The sequence below is a fragment of the Polyodon spathula genome, chromosome 48 (genome assembly GCF_017654505.1).
Source record: "Polyodon spathula isolate WHYD16114869_AA chromosome 48, ASM1765450v1, whole genome shotgun sequence".
NCBI lineage: Eukaryota > Metazoa > Chordata > Actinopteri > Acipenseriformes > Polyodontidae > Polyodon > Polyodon spathula.
Window position 1 is genome coordinate 1024890 of NC_054581.1, and position 27558 is coordinate 1052447.

At 43.7% G+C, this 27558-nt stretch overlaps 1 protein-coding gene across 1 annotated transcript in view; it reads right to left on the reverse strand.

The window, feature by feature from the left end:
* Positions 1-27558, reverse strand: part of LOC121306608 (neuroligin-2-like) — a 59165-nt gene that overhangs the window by 15098 nt on the left and 16509 nt on the right. The window contains exons 2-5 of the mRNA XM_041238423.1: positions 20626-21395; positions 10587-10640; positions 3574-3586; positions 3107-3243 (exon numbers count right to left, since the gene is read on the reverse strand). Of these exons, the coding sequence (XP_041094357.1) occupies positions 3107-3243; positions 3574-3586; positions 10587-10640; positions 20626-21118 (697 nt within the window). The 5' untranslated portion in view covers positions 21119-21395. The remainder of the gene's footprint in view (positions 1-3106; positions 3244-3573; positions 3587-10586; positions 10641-20625; positions 21396-27558) is intronic.

The window sequence follows — 27558 nt, forward strand, 5'->3', positions numbered from 1 at the left end:
CCTGACTGTGTGACTCCCCCCCTGCACACCACGCGGCCGTGCCTTTACCAGGGGAGACCCTCGGGGACCCCTGCGCTCCCCTGACTGTGTGACTCCCCCCCTGCACACCACGCGGCCGTGCCTTTACCAGGGGAGACCCTCGGGGACCCCTGCGCTCCCCTGACTGTGTGACTCCCCCCCTGCACAGCACACTGCCGTGCCTTTGCCAGGGGAGACCCTCGGGGACCCCTGCGCTCCCCTGACTGTGTGACTCCCCCCCTGCACACCACGCGGCCGTGCCTTTACCAGGGGAGCCCCTCGGGGACCCCTCACTTGTGATGGCACGACGTGCAGAGACACAGATGTTCAGACATTTTACTGCCAGCTGTTAATCTTGAGCAGCTCATGCTTCAGCAGATGTTTTCCTTTGAGAACCTCATTTGGTTCAGAGTGCTTTGAGGATGCAACATTGAAGTTCTGCTGCTGAAAAGCCATGGGGATCGCCTTGATAAAGTTTACCCTGGTAAATTAGCACAGTAATTGAGCAATTTTCCAAGATGTTCCCATGATTCTACAATGCCTTTAGTATAATTAAAAGGATTGCCACTGTCGGAAGAGGTTAATTGAACTGAAATATGTGGATTTCAGCTGCAGGAATGTTTAGCGGTTAACACATTTTAATTATTACCTGCTGATTTAGAACAAGTTAAAGGAGATTATGTAACCTGCACGGCCATGCGCGAGAACATTAAAAACACAGACGCACTTCTGCAATGGCTGAAGATTATTTTACAGTGATCGATGAAAATACCTAAAACAGTGCAACCCTTACACATGTATGGAACCTTCATTAAAAAAATAAGTTCTATGCGTGATCGATCGCGATTGGACAGTCGGACTGACAACACACGCAGTCACAAACTCCTGCCGCGCCGGCTTTCCGATTCCCCCGTCCAAACTGAGATTTTTTGTCTTATATTACAGCTGATGGAAAAAGGGGCCCGCATTCGCTTACAGCGTTTCACGAGATTTCAAATTCTCAATAAGATCAAAACTTAGAAGTGTGACTGACAAGTTGAGCACAAAGGCCAGTGGCTCAAACTCAACACCACGCAGTCATGCCTTTACCAGGCAGGCAACAACAGGGTGTTGGAATATTAATAATGGAGGGCACACACTCCTGTCCTGGTCTCGTATTCCCAAGGGCTGTGCAGCTCTGTGTCGTCGCTGTTGCACAGCTTGGACAGGGACACAAGCAGCGAGAGAGCTGGCCTGCTCACAGCCAGACCGGTGAGAGGTCTGGTTCTACCAGCACTTCAAAGCAAGGCACGAAGAGCTGGATTGAATTATTGATTGGAGCAGCATTTATTATTCACACTCATCACGCAGGGCTTGAAATGTGTTCAGAGGCAAAAATAAGAGAATTCATCAAAACAAAGTGATAAATAAATTAGGTACAGAAAAAAAAAAACTCACATTCGATTCCTTCACAGAAGAGGTATTCTGTACTTTAAAGATTTCGTTACTGTAACATGGTACTGAATATATATATATATATATATATTCCAATTAAACTTCAATTAAAATCAGTGCTCAGACATCACGCAATCTGCCAATGCTGACACTGTGTTTAACGGGAGAAGGGAGGCTTGCCTCCCTTTGTAATAAATAAAGGCTTTTTATACAGTGGCAAAATGTGCCTATAAATAGATAAAGGAATCAGATTCACTAAAATGGAAAGACGAAAACAAAGCAGAAATCGTGGACTTTTAATGGTGAGCAAGTAGTAGGGAAAGTACGATTTATTTATTATTTATTTATTTTATTTTATTTATTTATTTGTTAAACACAAAATCAATTACAGCTCTAACGATTAGGTTAATTTTAGGTATAGAACTTGATTTGCTTCAGTGAGCTCGAGTCTTATGGCGAGCTCGTCAATTTTTATTTTAAAATGAACTTGTAATAATTATTATATTATAATGCTATACATACTGTTATATATTTTTTCCTTTGAAAAGTTGAGGAGGCTCTGCCTCCCTTGCCTCCTCTAAGGAGCCTCCACTAACACACACTGATGTAGGAAGACTCTGGATAGAACTGATAACAAATGCGCCACCCAGTCACTCAGCGGTAAGTAAATGAATCATATTTAAGGCATCGCTGAACTTGTGAGATTGATTTCTCATTAAAATCTCTTGCATGTTTTTAAAGAGGAGATGATTTTCCATACAATCCCCAGCCCTAGTCTTGCTGTAAATCATTTGTGGTTTCCAAACATTTTCACCTAAATTAATTCATTCATTCTCTCTCTGGCAGAGAATTGGCTTTCTTTTTGTGAGCAGGAAATCCACACATTTCCAATAATAATAACCCCTAGGCTGGAATTGAACCCAGGACCCTGGCGCTGTGAGGGACCACCACGCCACTGTGCTGCCCCACTCCCCAGCCAGCAGACTTACTGAGCACATGTGTTAGATTTACATCATCAGATTGTTCGATTAAATTATAGAAAACAATTGGCTTTTGTTTTTGTTTTTTGTTAAGCCAAGTAATCAAATCCACCTGAGTCAAATTAAACAGAATAGATGAAATGGCTCGAACAATTCAATTCAATTCAAATGAGCTTCATCGACAAGATTATGCCAGTTTTGCTGAAGCAATTTTAGACGACACAAGCTGGCCGGAACTCAATGCAAGTTATAACGAAGCCTGCTCAACAGAACAGAAACCAGACAGAAAGTGGCCAAAAGCTTTGCATCACCTAGAATTTTAGGACCGAGACATCATTTCTGAAAAAATATATCTGAACACAATTTAGATCTTAACATCAAAAGAAACTACAAAATGATATTGCAAAAGTCTACCGGAAACCATAACAGTAGTATTTCATGTTAGATTTCGAAATGTCGCATTTTGAATTGTTCTCAGTTTTATAGGGAAAACTACAAAGTGGTATATAAATTCAATATGTCATCATGATATTATTCAAGAGGTTTCACTGGATTCATTTATTTACACCCTTAATATCTTGACTATCACTGAAGAAAAATAGATAAATCTACCAGTCTCTCGAGACTATGCACTAAGCAGCCAGCGACAGCGTACAGCAAGCACAGACACTTACCCAGCACGCCCAGACGGTAGTTCATTGTCACCACAATCACATTGCCGTACGCCGCCAACACGCTGGCATCAAACATGTTCCCGGTGCCCTCCATGTACGAACCACCATGAATGAAAAGCATCACAGGCTTCAGACTTCTTACGGTCGCCTATTTACGCAAGGAAGAGACATGCTTGGTGGTAACGTGAAGGTAGTGAGGGAAGACTAGATGGTCTATACTTCGGGGAGAGCTCTCTCTCCTCTCAGCTTCTCCTTTTTCTTTCTACCCTCTTTCCCAGCAAGTCTTTTTTCAGTGTCCGGAGTGCCTTTTTTCTTCGCAGACGAAACAAGGTAGAGAGTGGAGAGAGAGGAGAGTCACACCTAGAGAGAGAGAACCTTTCTCGTCGTTCCTTCACTGCGGCTCCAGCGCCGTCTCTAAGAGCGCTCTCTCTCCTATCCTAGCCTCTCCTCCTCCCTTTCTCTCTTGCCTCTCTCTCACCCCTCTCCTCCTCTCTGCTCCTCTCCGAGAGTGGGAGAGAGAGAGAGAGAGAGAGAGAGGAGAGAGAGAGAGGAGAGAGAGAGGAGAGAGAGAGAGAGGAGAGAGAGGGAGAGAGAGAGAGAGAGAGAGAGAGAGAGAGAGAGAGAGGCCTCTCTCTCCTCTCTCTAGCCTCTCGTCTACCTCTGACAGGGGGAGAGAGAGAGAGGGAGAGAGAGAGAGAGAGAGAGAGAGGAGAGGGAGAGGGGAGAGAGAGAGAGAGAGAGAGAGAGAGAGAGAGAGAGAGAGAGAGAGAGAGAGAGAGAGAGAGAGGAGAGAGGGGGGGAGAGAGAGAGAGAGAGAGAGAAAGGTTAGCCAGGGGTTAAACTAGGGATTTCACCAGGACCATCCTGGGGGGACTTAGAGAGCTGGACAAATCCTTTCCACCTGCCTCAAACGTGATGTTCTGAACCTCATAACTCCAGGATGTGTTGTAACTGTGGAAACGGCTCGGAGGATAAGCAAAGCTTGCCTTAGCTGCTGGTGTGTGTGCATATTGAAGATGTGCCGTGTGCAAATGCATCAGAACGCCTCAAGATGTGTCATTGATCTCCTCTATATACCTCCCTTCATGGAAACACCTCTGGGTGTCTCATGTATATTGCCACGTGAAGCTGATTAACATTTTAAACTTCTCACAGAATCAACTACATCATTTAAATCCATCTGCTTTTGCGTCTGGCAGCTTCTCCTCCGAGCTGAAATGAGAAATCTGGGTGTCCATTTTTGATGCAGGTCTTTCATTCCAGCCACACACTAGACAGAGACCGACGCGTGCTTTCACAGCGTGTACGATTGATTATTGCCACGCTGTTTTCATTGGTGTTGCAATGGAAAACTCTGCTGCAGGAACAAAGTGTGAACATTTAATGAGCCCATGTGTCCCAAGTCACTTTCTTAGATCAGTAGTTCCCAACCCTGGTCCTGGGGGAGCCCCTGTGTCTGCTGGTTTTCATTTCAAGTTCTCAGTTACTGAACTAGACCCTTCACTGAACTGATCGTTTGCTTAATTAGACCTTTTAAATTGTTTTCAGCTCTTGAAACAGTTGCAGATTTCAAGTTAGCTGTAGCATTTTGAACTCTGCAACTGTTTAAGAGCTGAAAAGGTCTAATTAAGCAAATTATCAGTTCAATGAAGGGTCTAGTTCAGTAATTGAGAGCTGGTTTGGAACGAAAACCAGCAGACACAGGGGGTCCCCAGGTGTGGGGTTTTGGGAACCTACTGTCTTAGATCAAAGGACGAAGGTTTGCTCAGTATTCCACAGATACACAGATACTACTGGGAGAAGACAGATAGGGATAGAGAGGAGAGAGAGAGAGGAGATATGGATAGAGAGTAGAGAGAGAGAGGGAGGAAGAGAGAAGAGAGATATGGATAGAGGAGAAAGGTGAAGAAAAGGTGGGTTTGCTTTGTTAAAACCTAAATGCATCTTGCCATGCCAATAAAGCTGATTCGACATTGAAAGAGAGGACAGACAAAGGCAGTGGGAGAGAGGGAGGGAGACAGAGAGAGAAAGCAGGTGTCAGATGGAAGAAGAGAGAGAAAGAGAGGGTGAGAGACAGAGAGAGAGCAGGACTGATAGGTGTTTCCCTGTGCAGCTGTGCTAACCGCCCCCCACCCCCCACAGCAAGTGGAAACGATCTGTTGGCATGGCAACTGCTTGTGTGCCTTCTAACTCCATACCAGAGCAAGGCTCTCACCTTCTGACTCACTCAGAGTTTTTTTTTTTCCCTCATTATGATTTAAAACTATCTATAATTTGAGGCACGACTCATTTCAGTTCCTGAGCTCAATAGGTTTTGCTAAAATAATCCCAGCTCTCTCTGTAATTACGCAAGCCTGCCCTGGACTGGAGGGAGCCCCCTTTCTCTTAGGGGGGTGAGGGAGGGAGCAGTTCAGTCTCCGTGCCTCAAGCCTGCCCTGGACTGGAGGGAGCCCCCTTTCTCTTAGGGGGTGAGGGAGGGAGCAGTTCAGTCTCCGTGCCTCAAGCCTGCCCTGGACTGGAGGGAGCCCCCTTTCTCTTAGGGGGGTGAGGGAGGGAGCAGTTCAGTCTCCATGCCTCAAGCCTGCCCTGGACTGGAGGGAGCCCCCTTTCTCTTAGGGGGGTGAGGGAGGGAGCAGTTCAGTCTCCATGCCTCAAGCCTGCCCTGGACTGGAGGGAGCCCCCTTTCTCTTAGGGATGAAAATGCCTGTGCAGATCACAATCCAAAAAGGATATCTTTCTGAGATCCGAGAGCAATGGCATACATTTTATAACTAAAACAAATAATTACATCTTGAGTCTTGAACCATGGAGTTGACCTTCAGCACAGGAAGCAGTCTCTTCATTACATATCTTGTTAAACATTGTGGGTGTAGCATTGAGTGTGACCTGGGTTGAAACAAGGAGGTCGTCTCAGGATCATTTCACAGCGATCAAAGAAAATACCTAAAACAGTGCAACACTGGGTAGAAACCATCGTTCTTTGAATTTGTGTGTAAGCGATCAGGATTAGACAGTGCTGCCACAAACTCCCAAAGTTACTCTAGATTTCTGATTTCCTATTATTATATTTAGAATTTGAACAGATTTTAACAGAACAATGGAAAAGAGCTAATAAGAGGTAAGAGAATTGATTTTAAGGCTTTGCTTGGTATTCCTTTGAAGGTGTGTGTGGGGGCAGTGGTCATGTTTTCAGTTCTAATGGGGTTTAAAGACACTTCACCCCCTTGCTCTGCGTCTTTGGGGTGAGGCGTTGTTGTAAGCGACTCTGCAGCTGATGCACAGTTCACACACCCTAGCCTCTTGTAAAGCGCTTTGTGATGGTGCTCCACTATGAAAGGCGCTATATAAAAATAAAGATTATTATTATTGTTATTATTATAAAAGTCTTTGGGTAGCACCAATAATGAATCTGTGCTTCTTAGCCAATCAGAGGGCTTAAATACCTCCTTACAGGTTAGGAATCAATTAGCCATGGTTCAAAGTAATCCACTTTCATTGATCCAATTAAAGTGTTCTTGACTGGCCGAATGTTCTCCAGTTTAGAGGTGGGTTCCCCCCACCCCCCACCCCACCCCACCCACCCCACCCCACCCCACCCACACACACACGTTTGTATTCCTATACTTGTGGGGTCTTCTCATTGACTCTCACTATATTTTTATTTACTGTTTCTAACTCCAGTCAGACAAAACTCCACACAGGGTGAAAGTCGACAACAAACTCAATATTTTGGCTCTTTTTTTTTTTTTTTTTTTTTTTTTTTTTAAAAAGGCATATTTAGTTCTTAAAAAGGTGTTTTAGAAAGTGGGGACGCCCCCACCACGTCGTTTTTTTTCAGGAGTTACCAACTTTGTGGGGACATTTTCTCAAATTTCGTCCGCAGATTGATAGCAATACCTGCCCCCCACACACACACACACACTGACTGCGTGCTGTCTGCTTCAGAAACGACGCTGTCCAGATTCTAAGAAAGATGGTTTCTAGCGAGTGTTTTATACATTTCAAAAGGTTTCACTGTTTTAGGTATTTTCTTTGATCGCTGTGAAATGATCCTGAGACACTGCAGTTTCCCTGCGCATCGTTCATTGGAATCCTCATCAAAACCAGTTGCTTCAAGAGATTTCAACTTCCGAATCAGAACAGGATGTGTCAAGACACAGGTGTTTTAAGAGACCACGTTCTTTCAATTCACTGCTGCACCCACAACGTTCAACACCACCGCTATGGCCAAAAGTTTTGCATCACCCTATAGAATTAACAAAGCGAATTTAACCAGAGAAATGAGTTACGTTAACATATTGAATTGCATCCCACTTCGTCATTTTCCAATCCCTTAAAGAAAAACTGACACAAATTCGAAACCCAACAAGAATTACTGTGTTACGGTTTCTGGTAGTTTGGCAATATCATTTTATAGCTTCTTTGTGCGGGATTGATAAACAAAGGATCAAAATGATGTCCTTATAGTTATTTCTTTTTAATTTCTCAATCTTAAAATTCTAGGTGATGCAAAATGTTTGGCCACAGCAGTGCACTGAGGTGAGAGCTCTCGTCAAAGGCACCGCCAAGGTTAAAAATAAAAATGTTATATAGTAGCATGTTTCCTCATCACCGCCAAGCCCCCAAGCTGACCTGTAGAGCTCTCGATCAGCGTGCGACACTGTGCAGCTCCTGCATGTGAAAGCCCAGGGCGATGGCAGGCTGCAAAGTGGCTCCACGCTGTAATGGATGTGTCACAAGCAGTCCGATCGCTTGTCTGTCACAGATCGGAGCCTCTGGGTCCTCAAGCGTGGCTCAATATTCTCCGCCCCCTCACCGTGCCTGTTTCTTGATATTAATCATTTCAAACAGCAACGTGGTTTGGGTAACAATCCATTTTAGTGGGCACGGGTTATTATGTGAGGTTTTGTTTGCTTGTTCTAAAAGGGAGCTTGGTGGTTCAGTGGTTAGAGAAAGGGGCTTTGATACCAGGACGTTCAAATCCCGGCTCAGCCACCCACTCCCTGTGTGTGGGACCCTGAGCAAGTATAAAATTAAATACTTCTCAACATTTTGTTCAAGACATCTGGACATGAAAATATTCGTTCAGCTTTTGTTGTGCTAAATAAATTAACCCTGTAAATGCCCACAAGCATTTCTGAAATGAGAAAAGGCACATTATTTATGTAACTAGATTCTGTTTCTTATACAAAACACCTTTCCCCTGTCCAGCAACAGATAATGCACTGAAAAATTCCGATTCATTCAGCTTGTGAGGCTGTATTTATTTAATAATAATAATAATAATAATAATAATAATAATAATAATAATAATAATAATAATATAGAGAGGGGTAATATCTCCCCATTTGGTAGCACATGTGTACACTGTGTCCTCACGACCCTAAGATTCTTTAATTAATTTTTTTAATCAAAATTGTCTAAATAAGAAGTAAAAACCCATTGGGGGTATTATTTATTATTATTATTATTATTATTATTATTATTATTATTATTATTATTATTAATAATAATATATTATTATTATTTTTATTAATAAAGGGTGTCATTTTATGAATCCTTCTAAGTGGTTCTCAGTTCTGTTGCTCTCCTTTCATCCGTTTGGAATAATTGTCTGGTATTGTGTGGCCACACAGAAGACGAGGCTTCTTAATTCACTGCTGTGGGCGTGTTCTGTGAGGAAACAACTAACGATTCACAGCAAGATCTGAGGATTTTATTGCCCATCTTTCCTAGACACCCTGGTATCTCTGAATAGATAACTGTCTCCTCTTTAAAAACATGCTGCATATTTTAAAGAGTCTCATGTAGAACAGTCCCCCGAAATCTACTCCTTTTTCTAGGAGAGGAGCACAACTTGGGAAGAGTGTTGTCGGATAACTTCATTCAGACTATTTGCTCACTAAATATTGCTCACTTCTTTAAAAATATACGAGAAAGTCTCTCCCACAAGTGCTGTGGAACCCCAAATATGATCCGCTCGCTACCAACGTGGAATGACTGGGTGTGAATTTCTATTAATTTTCTCCTGAGAAACATGTTCAGGGCTGCCCGAGGGCAACGTTACATTGAGCACTGTACCAGTCTTGGCTCAGGAGAATCATGTTTTTCTGGATAGAATTGATAACAAATGTGCCACCCAGTCACTCAGCAGTAAGTAAATGAATCATATTTAAGGCATCGCTGAACTTGTGAGATTGATTGCTCATTAAAATCTCTTGCATGTTTTTAAAGAGGAGATGATTTTCTATACAATCCCCAGCCCTAGTCTTGCTGTAAATCATTTGTGGTTTCCAAACATTTCAACCTTACTTTAAATTCATTCTCTCTCTCTCTCTCTCTCTCTCTCTCTCTCTCTCTCTCTCTCTCTCTCTCTCTCTGAATGTCGTAACGAGAAGTCTTACTACAGCATTGCTCTCAGAATCAAATGTATTTGCAACAACATTGATAACTACCTTAAAATAATTCAGGAACTTAGATACTGTTTATCAACAAATTCATCGACCAACTTTAACATATACAGAATCTCTTCTCAACGAGGTGATGTCATCAAAGTAAATCGGATTCCATTTGTGTTTGATCTTCACCTTACAGACCCAAGCTGCAAATGTGCGATTGAAGAAAGTTACCCATCAGAGGCCAGTCCGGTAGAGCTGCAGAAAGCCATTCAAACACTGCCTGGGATCATCCTGAAGAAACTACTACTGTCAAAGGCATCACAACAAGGAGAATTGCACACCTGGGGAGACTTGGGGGTTTGATACAGCAAACCTCAAACTAGGTCTCCTGGAACCAGGTTTCAAGACGCTGTTGCTGCAAAAGTAGCTTTGTGTTCCCTAAGACTTTGCATTCTTTTAGGAATTGAACTCCACCTCAGAACTGTCTGACAATGGTCTTAGAACTTCGATCTGTGAGTCACTGTGCAGCTTTCACACCTTCAGACTGAAACAGCAGCATCAGCCCGCCCAGCTATTTCTACCATGTTATCTAAGCAGGAAGCTGAAAGGTTGTAGAGAGTTATTATAATAGAGAGGTTTTAGTCTTTCAATGACTTTAGGCTCTCTTGAGAAAGATATGTACAACATGTCGAAACGTTGGGCAGCTGGATCTTTGAGCTAATATATGTGCGTGTGTGTGTGTGTGTGTGTGTGTAACATTTTCATGTACAGTTCTATAGATGTGTAAAATTCAACATAATTAAATGGCAAGTCAATTTTACCAGAATCATAAATAGGGATGAAGTGGCAGGAGCAAAGGGGGGAATAAGGCATCAAGAGTTACAAAAAATAACTTTTTAAAGAAGTAAAAAAAAAAAAAAAAAGATCACATTTTGTGAGTTTGCACAAGATTAAAAAAAAAAAAAAGCTTTCAAAATGCTGATTGCAAAGAAAGTCAAGATCGATGGAACAAAAAAAAATAAGATTTGTTTTAATATATTCAAAAAACAAGAAAAAAAAATGAAAACATGCAAAAAAAATACCTTCATCGCGCGGGCTGTTGATCGTGGATTCATCGTGTTTTTTTGTGAGCGGACCTAGCGGTTTGGAACATCAGGGAGAAAAAAAGAGAAGAGAGAAAAGATTCAAAAAGATTACTGTGGCAAAAAAAAAAAAAAATTAAAAAATCCCCAAAAAATAAAAACAAGAACAAGAAGGAGGAGGATAGTACAAAAAAACAACAACAATCAGCAAAATATTATCTGATTTGTGTTTAAAAAAATCTTACGCAAAAAAAAAAGATTATACACCACACACACACACACACACACACACACACAAACACACACACACACACTTACACACTTACACACTTACACACACACACACACACACTTACACACACACACACACACACACACTTACACACACACACACACACACACACACCACACACACTTACACACACACACACACACACACACACACACACACACACACACACACACACACACACACACACACACTTACACACACACACACACACACACACACACACACACACACACACACACACACACACACACACACACACACACACACACACACACACACACACACACACACACACACTTACACACACACACTTACACACACACACACACACACACACACACACACACACACACACTTACACACACACACACACACACACACACACACACACACACACACACACACACACACACACACACACACACACACACACACTTAGGCAATACTTGTGGGGACTTCTCACTGACTCTCACTATAGTTTTACTATTTCTGACTCCAGTCAGACAAAACTCCACACAGGGTGAAAGTCGACAACAAACTCAATATTTTGGCTCTTTTAGTGTTTTTTTTAAAGGCATTTTTTAGTTCTTAAAAAAAGTGTTTTACAAAGTGGGCACGCCCCCCTCAAAACGTCTGTTTTTTTTCTATCTTTGTGGAGACAGTTTCTCAGATTTTGTTTCCACATTGATAGTAATACCTGCACACACGCACACGCACGCACGCACACGCACTAAACAGAACTGAGTTGAAACTGAATGAGATTGTTCATTTACTGTGACAAACTAGGAGGAGGACGAGTGAAAAATTGATTCCAGGAGAGGCTAAAGGACTACATTCCCCAGAATGCCACAGGAGCAAGGATGAGATTCACCTGGATCAAATAATTCATTATCTTGTATTTTTTCCCAGATTTGATTGGCTCTTGTGATGCTATAAAAAAAAAAAAAAAAAGGAAATATGCAAATTTCAGCATTACAAGAGCCAATCAAATCGCGTGAAGGAAAAAAGCGGGCGAGGCTCATTTGCAAGGAAACTCCAGGTTTTGCTGGCCAGTTAAATATTTCGCTAAATGTAAAATCTAGTTAAGAGATTTAAGATTTAGTTAAGTATTTAGCTCAGTGTTGAAGCTTGTAACTAGATTTATAAATTACATCTGAATGCACACATTGTTGCTGCTAAACTTTTGAACACGATTGGCCATAGGCCTCTCTCCAGAGTGAACCACCCAGACTGAATGATCTACCGCTGAGCAAACTGGGATACGGGTTTGTTTGCCCAGGACTGCAATCCCACAATTCACTGCAGAGATGACGCAATTGTATGGAAAAGAGCTACATGAAAATCAGGATGTGAAATGAAAAAGTAATACAAATAATCTCGGATAGAAGTGGTTCCAGTTGGTTTTGAGCATGACAGGATCTATATTAAACGCACTAATATGCAAATGACGGAATTCTTTGGTGTAATTAGCAGATTTTGCGAGTTGTTTTTAATTAAGCAATACCTATCAACATAAGGCATGTTAAATGGAATTGCTGTGAAGACTGAAGTTTGTCATGATGAGCAGCTGATTCTACGCGCGCTCCTGTGACACAGCTGGCTGCGTGGTGACGTCAGGACAGAAAAAAAACACACAGTACCCAGGTGAAATGAAATATTGCAAAAGGTTGAACAAAACAGAAAACACAGACTGGACAAACAAAACGACGCATTGGCCAAGACGAACAGAACCGTGGACGAACACAAACTCTCTCTCTCTCTCTCTCTCTCTCTCAACCCCAAATAAGTGAAAACGTGCCCCTTTTATGCAGCTGTACCGAGACTCAATTGCTAATCAATCATTCAATTGGAATCTCGGCCATCCTTGTGTCCAACTACAAAATGGCCCTTTATATCACCTGTACTCATGACCCACATTATAATGCATGCACTACAAACACCAACATCTACACACTACACCCAACATCAAATATAAAAATACACACAGGCGCGGGGCGCTTTGCCACAGCTCCATTCGTTGATGGCTTCATAATTCAAGCTTCAAATGATCTCATTTTAAATTAACCACGGCTGTGTTTTCCGTTTTCTTTCACTGATTCGAAATGCAATTGTAATAATTTAGTTCAGTTTAATCATTGTCCAAAATCTTCTAGAGAAAATGAGATTCCACCAACCTGAACCCATTTTTATAACTAATGTAAATACATATATATAGTCACGCAATGTTGAATTTTTGGATTAAGGGTGTTATAACTTATTATTTTAACTGCTTCAGAGATAAATTTCAGTCTGGAAATATGGTAACCGTATCTGTGACCAAAACAGTCCCTTTTAAGACTGTTAAGAATTAAAAGACTTTTAAGAGACTAGCAGGGTGCCCTGCTTTTCAATGGGCAGGTACACCCGATGGCTTTCTCTAGACCGCGCAGCAGCTTCAATCTCATGACAGCGAGCGGGGACCCCTAAGTGGCAGTAAATATGATTACACACACATTGAAAACACAAGGGCTGAGCCAAGATATAAAAGCTAACCAGGACTGCAGCATTCAGGTAAACCCAGCGGCACTGTGCCCTTCCAGCGGGCAGGAGAAGGGTCGTTTTATCAGGGCGATGGCTGAGTAAAGAGGAAAGGGAGAACATCTCCCTTGAAATATCACACCCAGATGCACAAGATTGCAGAAGCCAGTTTCTAGGAAAGGGAGATCGTATCTAACTAACAACGGATAATTGCAAAGCATATGACATTGTTTACTTAGATTTCCAGAACGCTTTTGACGAAGTCCTGCATAAAAGATGAATTCTCAAACTGAACGCAGTAGGGATTCAAGGAAACACATGTACATGGATTAGGGAGTGGTTAACATGTAGAAAACAGAAAGTACTGATTAGAGGAGAAACCTCAGAATGGAGTGTGGTAACCAGCGGTGTACCACAGGGATCAGTATTAGGTCCTCTGCTATTCCTAATCTACATTAATCACTTAGATTCTGGTATAGTAAGCAAACTTGTTAAATTCGCAGACGACACAAAAATAGGAGGAATGGCAAACATTGTTGCAGCAGCAAAGGTCATTCAAAATGATCTAGTCAAGATTCAGAACTGGGCAAACACATGGCAAATGACATTTAATAGAGAAAAGTGTAAGGGCGAGATACTGAAATAGAAGAAGGGATCTAGGAATGGCGCTCACGGGTGTAAAGAGACGATTGTCTTGGGGACCCCCACTGACCTTCAGTTCTCCTGAGCTGTTGCGGCAAGCGTATTTGGACATTCTAAACTGGGGAAGACAAGAGCGGGCAAAATAACCGGACAGACTATTTAATCCTGAGCAAGTTTCATCCCAGTTGCATGATGACTGTGAAACGCGTGCAGTTACTGGGGGTAACACGTTATTTCTTGCTTTAAAAATGTAAAAACTGCAGCAGGTCAGAGAAATGAAAAATAAATAAATGTGAGCGCCGAGGAGCAGCTCGATAGAAATGCAATGTTCATTTCTCAATAAAGCGGAGATTACCTCTGCGCTCGGCTCAAACAGCTAATCAATGCTGAAATAAAGTTCTGATAGGGGAATTGACTTGCTTGTCCCTGCATCTTTCCTTTGCCATTTAACTAAACTACAAATTTCGACTCTCAGTGGCGTGAGGAGGTGTCTCGAAGGAATGGCTGGGAGGGAATTTCCTCATGTGTTCTGATTGAGGGTGCCAAGTCTGCTTTTAATAAATTATTTATTATTATTATTATTATTATTATTATTATTATTATTATTATTATATTATAATTAGAATTTTTTTTTGTTAAATTAATTAATTTCTTGATAGTAAGAATTTTCGACGATGTCCCATTGCAACAGTCGCCTATCGTAAATGACTAGTGATAATCTGAAATCACTTAACACACAGGATTTCCTGTTAGTTCGAATTATTTTGGAGCTGCCCCAAGGGAAGAAAAATTAGAATAAAAACGAACTTCGAAAAGAATGTAAAGGATGTTGGGAAATTCCTGTTGGAGCTCCAGATTTAGCTGGGCAGTTAAATATTTCGCTAAATGTTAAATCTTCTTAAGAGGATGAATTTGGGTTAGAGTCCTGATACAGACTAGATTAACTCATGTATCCTTATAGAATTCACCTTGCAAACAGCTACTGTAGATCAATTTTCCTTTGCATTTCTTCTATAAAGATGCGTTGGTCAAGCTAGCCTGTGTTACATGACAGCAGTTAATCAATCTCAAGTTTCTGCTCTAACAACCACTCTGAAGAACTGTTACCATCAAGTGGGAAAAAAAAAAAAAAACTGTGCTAACATGCTCCCCCAGTCCTCTACTGATCTCCAACACTGTCTCTAATATAACATTAGAATCCTGCATTCCAGAATCTGCAATTACCTTACACTGACAGTATTGTCACAGAATCTACAGGGTGCCTTGCAAGAGAGGGCAGCCTGACCTACTTCTGTTGAATAGATTTCCTTAAAAATCATCCGAAACCAGGTTCAGACATAACTGTGAATTTGTACAAAATTGTGTAACATTTTACATTGTTGATTTAGGTATCAGCTATTTACACATTATTACAAAGTTATTATGCATAGCTACAAACAGCCTAATGTTAAAAAAACATTGCATTACATAACCCTAACCCTAACTCTAAACCTAGCATCTCCCAACCCTAACCCTAACCCTTTTCTGATTGTGTACTTCCATATATCGTGCAAAAATATGTACATATTTAGGTAGGTTGTAACGAAGTACAATAACATTATAGTCAGTAGTATCCGTTTACAATAGATCAGAACGAGGATTAGAGTTTAGAGATTTATAAGACTTGTGTACAGGTCGCTTGGGCATGTTCACCGAAGGCCACATTTTCAAAATATTACTGAAGACAGAGGTGCGTTCGCTGGAAATCAAGAAAATGTGGGTCTGTAAAATCACCTGGAAGGAAACTGTGAAAACAGGAAAATTCGTCAAATACTGGCCCAAACGCATCCTGCCAGCGAGGTGTCAAAACCGAGAAGAATCTGAGTTACGTGGCATAACGTGTGTGCTACTGTTTCAAGCTATTGCAAACGACTGCAACAAATTACAGCCAAAAAAAGTACACCAAAGTGTGCAAGGAAAACCCTGGAAGCTGGCGACGTGCATACTGCACCTTCGGATTCTCATTCATCTCGTCACGAGAAGCCTTTGCTACATTTACAGGCTCATTATGTACACACTGAGGTCATTCTGTACTGGGTCAGTGTATTGCAGGATGTACCCATTCTGTACTGGGTCAGTGTATTGCAGGATGTACCCATTCTGTACTGGGTCAGTGTATTGCAGGATGTACCCATTCTGTACTGGGTCAGTGTATTGCAGGATGTACCCATTCTGTACTGGGTCAGTGTATTGCAGGATGCACCCATTCTGTACTGGGTCAGTGTATTGCAGGATGCACCCATTCTGTACTGGGTCAGTGTATTGCAGGATGCACCCATTCTGTACTGGGTCAGTGTATTGCAGGATGTACCCATTCTGTACTGGGTCAGTGTATTGCAGGATGTACCCATTCTGTACTGGGTCAGTGTATTGCAGGATGTACCCATTCTGTACTGGGTCAGTGTATTGCAGGATGCACCCATTCTGTACTGGGTCAGTGTATTGCAGGATGTACCCATTCTGTACTGGGTCAGTGTATTGCAGGATGTACCCATTCTGTACTGGGTCAGTGTATTGCAGGATGCACCCATTCTGTACTGGGTCAGTGTATTGCAGGATGCACCCATTCTGTACTGGGTCAGTGTATTGCAGGATGTACCCATTCTGTACTGGGTCAGTGTATTGCAGGATGTACCCATTCTGTACTGGGTCAGTATATTGCAGGATGCACCCATTCTGTACTGCAGTGAATAATCTGGAACAGTATTCCGGTTGATGGAACGTGGAACCTCTGTATCAGGATCAATCAAACCCTTAATATCACTTCATAGAGACTCTCCCAAACTGTATTAATAAACTGAGTGGCTTTATCAGGAATTCACCAATAAAATGAGACATAAAACACAGCACTGATGCATAAACATGCCTAGTTGTGCTACAGAATCCATAGAAAGTAGTACGTATTGCACTGATTACAATAGTCCATCAATCGAAATTTCAGAACATGCCAGACAGTGTACATATTTAATCATTCAAAACAGAGGAGAGCTGTAAACATAGACATAAGAAAGTTTACAGACGAGAGGAGGCCATTCGGCCCATCTTGCTCGTTTGGTCTTCAGCAGCTTATTGATCCCAGAATCTCATCAAGCAGCTTCTTGGAGGATCCCAGGGTGTCGGCTTCAGCAACACTGCACACAGTAAGTTGCAATAAAGCACAGCACCTTATTTAAATATAAACTCTGATGGAAGTGTGACAGCCTTCATATGCCACCTACATGGTGACAGAGACTTGACAGCTTGTGTTAAAGAAGGCCCTTAGCAAGTGTGATCACAATCAGACAAGCGGTTCTGTAGATGTAGACACAACTGCAGCATGAGAAGTACATAAGCCCACCTTCACTGGACCCCCAGGCAGGGGTCTGCAATCATGCAAGCTGTGGAAGATGCAAAGGCTGCCCTTCGTACAGCATGGGAGAGGGGGTCTTGGTCTCAGTACTGCTCCTCCTACATGGCACAGGGCAGCCCCAGCTCAACGGAGGAAGCTGGCAGTCAATGAGGTGCAAAAGCAGGAGGAGAGGATGAGGTGCGTAAAGGCATTTTCCCAGGCCAAGCAGGGAGAACAGATGAGATGGGAGAGTGTGGAACAACGCAAGGTCAGCTGGCAAGATCTACTGACAATGGAACAGAGCAGGATCAGTTTCCTGATCAGGTCAACATATGATATTCTCTCATCACTTTAATAGGAGTGATATTAAATGGTTTGATTGCATTGAGATGCTATATTAGTATGAGCACACTGCACACCACGCACTGCACACTGGTCTGGCCAGCACACTCTATAAATAGCCTCAGAAGCAAGCCTTTACTAATTCCTTCATTCACGGTTCAAGAAAGAAGATAAGAAGAAGCTTTACAGCAACTGACAGCAGAATACATCTCAGACTGAACCACTGCCTCCCTCCCCCCCCCGTGCTTCCCCTCACATCCCACACATAGCACGGTCCGAGACTCAAACACTGAGATGCATTGTGACAGGACAATGGCTGGCACAGGGCAATGCTAAGGGGCCCTACTCACAAATCTTTAACTCTGGAGTTATAATCGCACAGTGGGGGTGCACATCTCTGCCAACAAGGGGAGAGTATGCACATGTGTCAGAGAATCTTCACTGTGGGGTGTCAGGGTGTGGGGTCCTAATACCTACTGCTCAAGGAGAGTGAATTTACAGTGCAGCAGCAGCACTGAACTCAACCAGTCCGTCACAATGCAATAGTCAGCAGGGAATCCCACACAGAGAGAGAAGGGGAGGCTAATAATCAAAGTATTCTTACTATCTAAACTTTAATATCTTATTGAGCTGCTCACATCCTACCACTGCCCCTTCGACAGAGTCATTGTCATGTCGCTTGAAATAAATAACTTCTAGTATTCATCTCAGAAAGATAAACTAAGCAGCAGCATTGAAAAAAATCAGGCCTGGAGAGAATTTATTTTAATTGAAAGGGGTTACAGAAAGATCAAAGTCCTGATGCAAATAATTCTGCACTCCCCTTCAATGATAACTGACTGCAGAGATGTTTTGCGATTCGGTTTAATGATGTTCTGCACAGGCCTAACACAAGACAGCAGAGCGAAGCAGCCCCCCAAGCAAAGTGTGAATGTGCTGCGTCAGTCCCCCGAACCCCCACCCCCCCCCCCCCGCAGGGAGGAATTCAAATTTCACATTAGCTGGAATTACGTTCCCAATTTCTCACTGTTTGTTGTGGAATTAGGTCAGATCGCCGCCGGGGTTCGATGAGATGAGAGAGCTGAGTTTCATGTTTTAAAAACACTCAGCAAGAATCAGAATTATTAAACATGCAATCCATACGTTTCGTTATTTTATTTTTGTAGAATTACTGCGCAACAGTTTTGAACTTACAAAAAAACCCAAAAATGTCAGAATTGCAACACCAGGATGATGGAACTGTTTTACTGTTTCTGACCGGGACAAAAAATGAAGGCTGAAAACTGGGACAATCCCAGCTTTCCCAGGACATCTGCTAAGCCAAACTTAGGCTCCTGTTGAAGACTAAGTAAATGCACCTTCAATGTTATTGCCACCTGTGTATTCATTATGAAATCCACTGTAGTTTTCCAATATTCCTTCACTTTCCTTATATAATCACATCTAAGAATACAATGCATTCTGTTTTTCTAGATAGATTAATATCTTGCTGCTAAGTTCTGATCACCTCGCTATAAAAAAGATATTGCTGCTCTAGAAAGAGTGCAAAGAAGAGCGACCAGAATTATTCTGCGCTTAAAAGGCATGTCATATGCAGACAGGCCAAAATAATTGAATCTGTTCAGTCTTGAACCAAGAAGACTACGTGGCGACCTAATTCAAGCATTCAAAATTCTAAAAGGTATTGACAGTGCCAAATTTCATGGGTCACACTCGCAAACTGACCCACGCCAGTCAACCTGCAAAATCAAACTTATATATAAGATCACAGTTTGGGTGATGTAAAAAAAGCTTTTCATGGTCAATATATTCTTGTATGGGTTCAGAATTCAAGCTGCAAATGACATCATTTTAAATTAACCAGTGTTATTGGTTTTGTTTCTCTTTTATTGATTCGCAATGTAATTTTAATAATTTAGGTCGGATTGTTCTAAATGTTCTCGAGGAAGGGGCGTTTCTGTAAGGATCGCTGCTCTGGGCTGTAGGAGAATTTGTGTTCCTTCGTCACCTCAATGTCTTTCTATGAAGCTGCACAAAGAAAGGTGATTCGATCAAAAACTTTTTCAAGAAAGAAAAAAACTGAAATCCCAGTGAATTGTGAAAAAGAAAGAACAATAAACATACCTGTAAAAACCGAATGAGTAAACAGGAAATAAAAACTGGGCTTGGACTGGAAACAGGATGTAATTGCTTGAGTCTTGTTGTAAACAGGAAATATAAAAACCGGGCTTGGATTGTGAACAGGAAGCAGTAAATAAATGTGTGGCTAAAACCAGGAAGCAGTTAGGGGAATAAGCTAGAAAGAGGAAGTTGCTGGACTCATTGTGAACAGGAAATAGCAAGCGAGCAAGAAGTCGTCATTTTGTTTGGATGGCGAATAGGAAGTCGATAGTTGAACAGTTAAAGGCTGGGTGCAAGGATTTGAAAATGTTACTTTGAAAGAGCAGGGAGTGGGGCCAAGTTAGACCCAGAGCATTGACAGTGTGGTTTGTCAGGATTGGAGAAAAAGAAGTCCAGCGGCAAACATAGAAACAGACATCACAAAGTGACAAACCAGGCACAGAAACACACACACACACACACACACAAAAAAGAAATCAGATAACAAAAACACTGGAAAGAAAAGAATATCCTTTGAACAGTTTTTGAAGGGAAACAGAGCGACAAGAACTCCGTGGCGAATCAAGAAAAATGAAAAATCTGGTTTACAAAAAAGAGGAGAACGGAGGGGGGGGTGTTAGAGACACTTTTTGAAACGGATCCTTGGGGATACGCAAAGTTTAGAAGAGGAGGGGGAAATGAAAGGCACTGTACACAACAAGAAATCCTGCAAGAGTGGAAAAATTCCTGAAGCTATTGAACGGCCAAAGATCACTTACCGTCTTCAGTTGGCACGTAAACGTTAAGGTAGAGACAGTCCTCACTCTGGTTCTGCACGTATCCTGCCACGATTTCCAGGTTATCCGTAAACCACACCGGGAGCATGATTTCCGGCAGCACGCCGTGAATATTCTGCGGGCAAACTGGTGCGAACTGAGTGGCGTTCCGGACTTCAGACCAGGAGCCTGGGGCTTCCGGGGGCTGAAACCTCCGCTCTCCAACTGGGGGGGTGGCGTAGGGTACCCCCAAATACTGCTCCACGGGTCCCAGGATCTCATTGTTGAGATCTTTCTTCACTCCGCGGAGTTTGCCGTAGTTGGTGGTCACCAGTGGATATTTGCTGCTGGCTCCGTCAGTTTTTTGGCACGAGGTCAGAGCCAGCGGCAGAGCCAAGCCCAAGATCCACAGGACGCAAGTGTCCCCCCTCCTTTTAGGGGAGAACACTGGGACCCCGCATTGGGACAACCACTCTGGAAGGAGGAAGCAAAACATTTTGACTTGAGAAAGGAAGTCACTGAACACAGTCGCACAGGTATAAAGAGATTGTATTCCTTCTTCCTTTGAAAAACAAACTCGTCTTCATGTGGTTAGCGGTTTTATTGGGGTGTATTTCCTTTTAGACTGTGGACGCTTGTTTTTCTGCATGCAGCCCGGTCGCTAGTAGGGAACAGTGCCTGTCTCTTTTCTCCCCTCTGTTACGTTCCATCTTTCCAAGCTTTCCTCATGAGAGTCCTGGGAAAGGGGCTCACTTCATCCTCCAGAGATCTCACTGCGGGAGAGAGAGGAGAGGGGGGGGAGGAGAGAGGGAGAGAGAGAGAGAGAGAGAGAGAGAGAGAGAGAGAGAGAGAGAGAGAGAGAGAGCGCTGGGTTGCCTGTTTCATTTCAGATTGATTTTCGGATCTTGTTGTCTGAATGCGTCCCAGCCTGTTCTCTTTCGCTTTTCTCCTGCAGGGCTACTGACCGTGCTGAAGACTCAGCTCAAAGCTGGGGGAGGCGGATAGGGCTTCAATCTATCTGTTTGGCGTTTATTAATTAATTATTTTATGAACAGCTCTTTGAGCTCACAAAAAGCAATTTATAAGCCCAATTGTATTTCAATATCGTATTTATGAACGAGAGCAGGCCATTCAGAGCATCAATGCTTGTCCGATTCCTAGTAGCTGATTGATCTCAAAACTCTGTCGAGTCAGGTTTTGGAGAAACCCCAATGACTCACCATCAGCAACATGACTAGATACCTCATTCCCTATCCTCAGCACTCTCCGTTCTTAATCCGTCTCAATCAACGACGTTCCCCACAGGATTCGAAGTGCGGTCTCACCAGTGCGTCATGCAAGCTCCTTTGATTTGGCTTCTACTCCTTAGACAATATGAGCAAAGCCTTCTGGAGAGGTCAGTGATAGTCAGCTTCCTGCACAGCTCTACAGTATCTTAACTAAGAGCCATCAGTAGCATGGCAAAGTATTGTGATCTTCGTTGTTGCATGCAAGAGGGAATATGTCTAATTGACTTACAGACACCCCCAGATTCTGATTCTCTCAAAAGTTAAAAATAGGCTACACAGAAAGGTAACACTTTATATTAAGATGCTGCTTATTAATGTTTTATAAATATATAACATATGCTTAATAACTATGTTATAGAGAGTTAATAAAGCATTATAAAACTTTATAAAACTGTAATCCCATCTATGGCTATTGTATGCTTAACACATCTATAATGCTTTACTAACACTCTATAACATAGTTATTAAGCACACAACTTTAGTGTAATCTAAGAGAAAGCACTGCAGTGATAACGTATAGATTTGGACTGGAAATCAGAAACCTGGCGTGGGTGCATGTGTTTCAAAAACAGCGCTGTCCAAGCCTGATCTCTTACACACATGTACAGCGCAAATACTAAAAACCATGGTTTCTAATGAGTGTTTTACACAGAAGAGTGATACTGTTTTGGGGTATTTTCATTGCTGTTTCCAGCCGCGTCTGTATTTTCAAACATTGTAGACTTTTCACCACCTAAACTACAGATGGATAAATTAGCCACAAATGCAGAAGAAAATAAAATGAAAGGGGTCTATTTCCAGAGTCATGATCTCATATTTCTTACGTCTCTTCATTTTTCTCATTTTGCTCACAATAGGAAAAGGGCTTCTCTGGATAAATCAAAACTATACCCATTGTATAGGAGGGCTGTGTGGTCCAGTAGTTAAAGAAAGGGGCTTGTAACCAGGAGGTTCAAATCCCAGCTCAGCTCCTGACTCACTGTGTGTGACCCCAAGCGAGGCACTGAACCTCCTTGTGCTGCCTCCCCCTGTCGCTCTTTTCCTTAAAGAGCGTTTGTGACAGAAGGCAGTTCCCCAGCACCTAGAACAGGCAACTCACACAGAGTCAAAGAGCTCACTCAATTTTAATAAAACACTAAGACTCACGACCCACACTCTGCGTCTCTCCCCCGTCAACAAAGCAATGCAACAAACTGACACTGTACAGAATCCTTTACAGTTGTCAGTTTCCCTTTTTTTATTTAATGTGCCTGCTTCCTGATCATGAAAATAATACCCAAGAAAGAAAGAAACAAAAACACACAGAACACACAATCCCACAGTCACACACAGAATTACAGCCACACACGGTCACACAGTGTCACAGTGCTGTCTGACTTCAGTGGTAGTCTTATGGATGGCTGCGTGTGTTATCAGCTGATGTGACTGATTGCAGCGCAGGGGGGAAATGTAGCTACAACCCTCCAAGACTAGGATCATACATCATAGATTGACAGCAAGGCCACTCACAACTGCAGCCCATCCACTATCACACACACAGCCCCACAAACACCTCCCCCCTCCCTCACTGAGCTTCACACCCCAGCCAGCCCCCACACTGAGCTACACGCACCCCCCTCCCTCACTGAGCTGCACACACCCCCCCTCCCTCACTGAGCCACAAGCACCCCCCTCCCTCACTGAGCTGCACGCACACGTCCCTCCCTCACTGAGCTACACACACCCCCTCCCTCACTGAGCTACACACACCCCCCTCCCTCACTGAGCTACACACACCCCCCTCCCTCACTGAGCCACACACACCCCCCTCCCTCACTGAGCTGCACACACCCCCCCTCCCTCACTGAGCCACAAGCACCCCCCTCCCTCACTGAGCTGCACGCACACGTCCCTCCCTCACTGAGCTACACACACCCCCCTCCCTCACTGAGCTGCACACACCCCCCCTCCCTCACTGAGCCACAAGCACCCCCCTCCCTCACTGAGCTGCACGCACACGTCCCTCCCTCACTGAGCTACACACACCCCCTCCCTCACTGAGCTACACACCTCCCCCTCCCTCACTGAGCTACACACACCCCCCTCCCTCACTGAGCCACGCACACCCCAGCCTTGAGTAATCTCATACAAAGTTTCTAAAATCTCTTCCTAGCTTCAGCAAGTCACCTTTCAGTAGTGATTGTAAAAAAGTTACAGCTAGTTTGAAACAGTTAGTCTGTCTGGTTATGAATGACCTGAGAAGAAACAGCAATCAAAGATCACACGGAAATGAAATATAAAATAGCCCTTTAATTGAACAAGGTCATGTTGCAGTTTGATGAGGGGGGAACACCACGAGGCATACTGTTCAATGAGGCAGTGAGAAGTGTAAACAAAGAGCACATGTTGGGGATTTCTAGAGAGTGGATTTGATAGGCTGCTAAAGGCTGTCTCTCTGCCAGAGGGTCAAGAGGTCAAGGAGTGGACGGACAGTTCAGGAGGTGATGGGGACAGTTCAGGAGGTGATGGACAGTTCAGGAGGTGATGGACACAGTTCAGGAGGTGATGGGAACAGTTCAGGAGGTGATGGACAGTTCAGGAGGTGATGGACACAGTTCAGGAGGTGACGGACAGTTCAGGAGGTGATAGTAACAGTTCAGGAGGTGATGGGAACAGTTCAGGAGGTGATGGGAACAGTTCAGGAGGTGATGGGAACAGTTCAGGAGGTGATGGGAACAGTTCAGGAGGTGATGGGAACAGTTCAGGAGGTGATGGGAACAGTTCAGGAGGTGATGGGAACAGTTCAGGAGGTGATGGGAACAGTTCAGGAGATGATGGGAACAGTTCAGGAGGTGACGGACACAGTTCAGGAGGTGATGGGAACAGTTCAGGAGGTGATGGGAACAGTTCAGGAGGTGATGGGAACAGTTCAGGAGGTGATGGGAACAGTTCAGGAGGTGATGGGAACAGTTCAGGAGGTGATGGGAACAGTTCAGGAGGTGATAGGAACAGTTCAGGAGGTGACGGGAACAGTTCAGGAGGTGATGGGAACAGTTCAGGAGGTGATGGGAACAGTTCAGGAGATGATGGGAACAGTTCAGGAGGTGATGGGAACAGTTCAGGAGGTGATGGAAACAGTTCAGGAGGTGATAGTAACAGTTCAGGAGGTGACGGACACAGTTCAGGAGGTGATGAACAGTTCAGGAGGTGATGGACACAGTTCAGGAGATGATGAACAGTTCAGGAGGTGATGGGAACAGTTCAGGAGGTGATGGACACAGTTCAGGAGATGATGGGAACAGTTCAGGAGATGATGGGAACAGTTCAGGAGGTGATGGGAACAGTTCAGGAGATGATGGGAACAGTTCAGGAGGTGATGGACACAGTTCAGGAGGTGATAGTAACAGTTCAGGAGGTGATGGGAACAGTTCAGGAGGTGATGGGAACAGTTCAGGAGGTGATGGGAACAGTTCAGGAGGTGATGGGAACAGTTCAGGAGGTGATGGGAACAGTTCAGGAGGTGATGGAAACAGTTCAGGAGATGATGGGAACAGTTCAGGAGGTGATGGGAACAGTTCAGGAGGTGATGGGAACAGTTCAGGAGATGATGGGAACAGTTCAGGAGGTGATGGGAACAGTTCAGGAGGTGATGGGAACAGTTCAGGAGGTGATGGGAACAGTTCAGGAGGTGATGGGAACAGTTCAGGAGATGATGGGAACAGTTCAGGAGGTGATGGGAACAGTTCAGGAGGTGATGGGAACAGTTCAGGAGGTGATGGGAACAGTTCAGGAGGTGATGGGAACAGTTCAGGAGGTGATGGGAACAGTTCAGGAGATGATGGGAACAGTTCAGGAGGTGATAGTAACAGTTCAGGAGGTGATGGGAACAGTTCAGGAGGTGATGGGAACAGTTCAGGAGGTGATGGGAACAGTTCAGGAGGTGATGGACACAGTTCAGGAGGTGATGGGAACAGTTCAGGAGGTGATGGGAACAGTTCAGGAGGTGATGGAAACAGTTCAGGAGATGATGGGAACAGTTCAGGAGATGATGGGAACAGTTCAGGAGATGATGGGAACAGTTCAGGAGATGATGGGAACAGTTCAGGAGATGATGGGAACAGTTCAGGAGGTGATGGGAACAGTTCAGGAGGTGATGGGAACAGTTCAGGAGATGATGGGAACAGTTCAGGAGGTGATGGGAACAGTTCAGGAGATGATGGGAACAGTTCAGGAGGTGATGGGAACAGTTCAGGAGGTGATGGGAACAGTTCAGGAGATGATGGGAACAGTTCAGGAGGTGATGGGAACAGTTCAGGAGGTGATGGTAACAGTTCAGGAGGTGATGGGAACAGTTCAGGAGGTGATGGGAACAGTTCAGGAGGTGATGGGAACAGTTCAGGAGATGATGGACACAGTTCAGGAGATGATGGGAACAGTTCAGGAGGTGATGGGAACAGTTCAGGAGATGATGGGAACAGTTCAGGAGGTGATGGGAACAGTTCAGGAGGTGATGGGAACAGTTCAGGAGGTGATGGGAACAGTTCAGGAGGTGATGGGAACAGTTCAGGAGGTGATGGGAACAGTTCAGGAGGTGATGGGAACAGTTCAGGAGGTGATGGGAACAGTTCAGGAGGTGATGGGAACAGTTCAGGAGGTGATGGGAACAGTTCAGGAGGTGATGGGAACAGTTCAGGAGGTGATGGACACAGTTCAGGAGATGATGGGAACAGTTCAGGAGATGATGGGAACAGTTCAGGAGGTGATAGTAACAGTTCAGGAGATGATGGGAACAGTTCAGGAGGTGATGGGAACAGTTCAGGAGGTGATGGGAACAGTTCAGGAGGTGATGGGAACAGTTCAGGAGGTGATGGGAACAGTTCAGGAGGTGACGGACACAGTTCAGGAGATGATGGGAACAGTTCAGGAGATGATGGGAACAGTTCAGGAGGTGATGGACACAGTTCAGGAGATGATGGGAACAGTTCAGGAGGTGATGGACACAGTTCAGGAGGTGATGGGAACTGTTCAGGAGGTGATGGACAGTTCAGGAGGTGCAGTACCATGGTATCCTATCTGTCTGTCTGTATTGTGCAATGCATTTTTTGTTGCTGGTGATGCTGTTAAAGGTTCTTCACTGTAACAGTAGTCATCCTTTCCCTGTGCAGTACAGACAGCAATGTGTTATTTAGCTGTTTTGTTTTTTCCTGCAGTACAATGTATCATGTCTCTTTAAAGCCTTTGGTGGTATCTCTGCAGCCTGTTTGAAATCTGTCACCACACGGCTGGAATCAGATGCAATCTGTCTGACTCAGACCTAGTGCAGAGCAGGCACACAGCCTGGACTGCATCGTTCAGTGCTAGCCAGTGCTTTCACATGAGACTTCGTGCCTCTCTTTAACTTTGCTTCTCTTCGTTTGGTTCTTTGCTTGTTAATTCAGGAAGCAACACGTTCTGCAGCGCAGCTCGACCATTTTTTCTTGCCGTTACTGCATCATGTAAAGTGTGATGGTGCTCGACCATGAGAGGATAACGATTGACCGATTGATCGATTGATTGGAGTGGCTTTGACCTACAACACAACAAGAAGTGATTATACATCAGCTCTCGGCATCTTTGAAAACCCCCAGGCATTAAAAACACTGAATATAAGAGGAGCAGATATACTGTG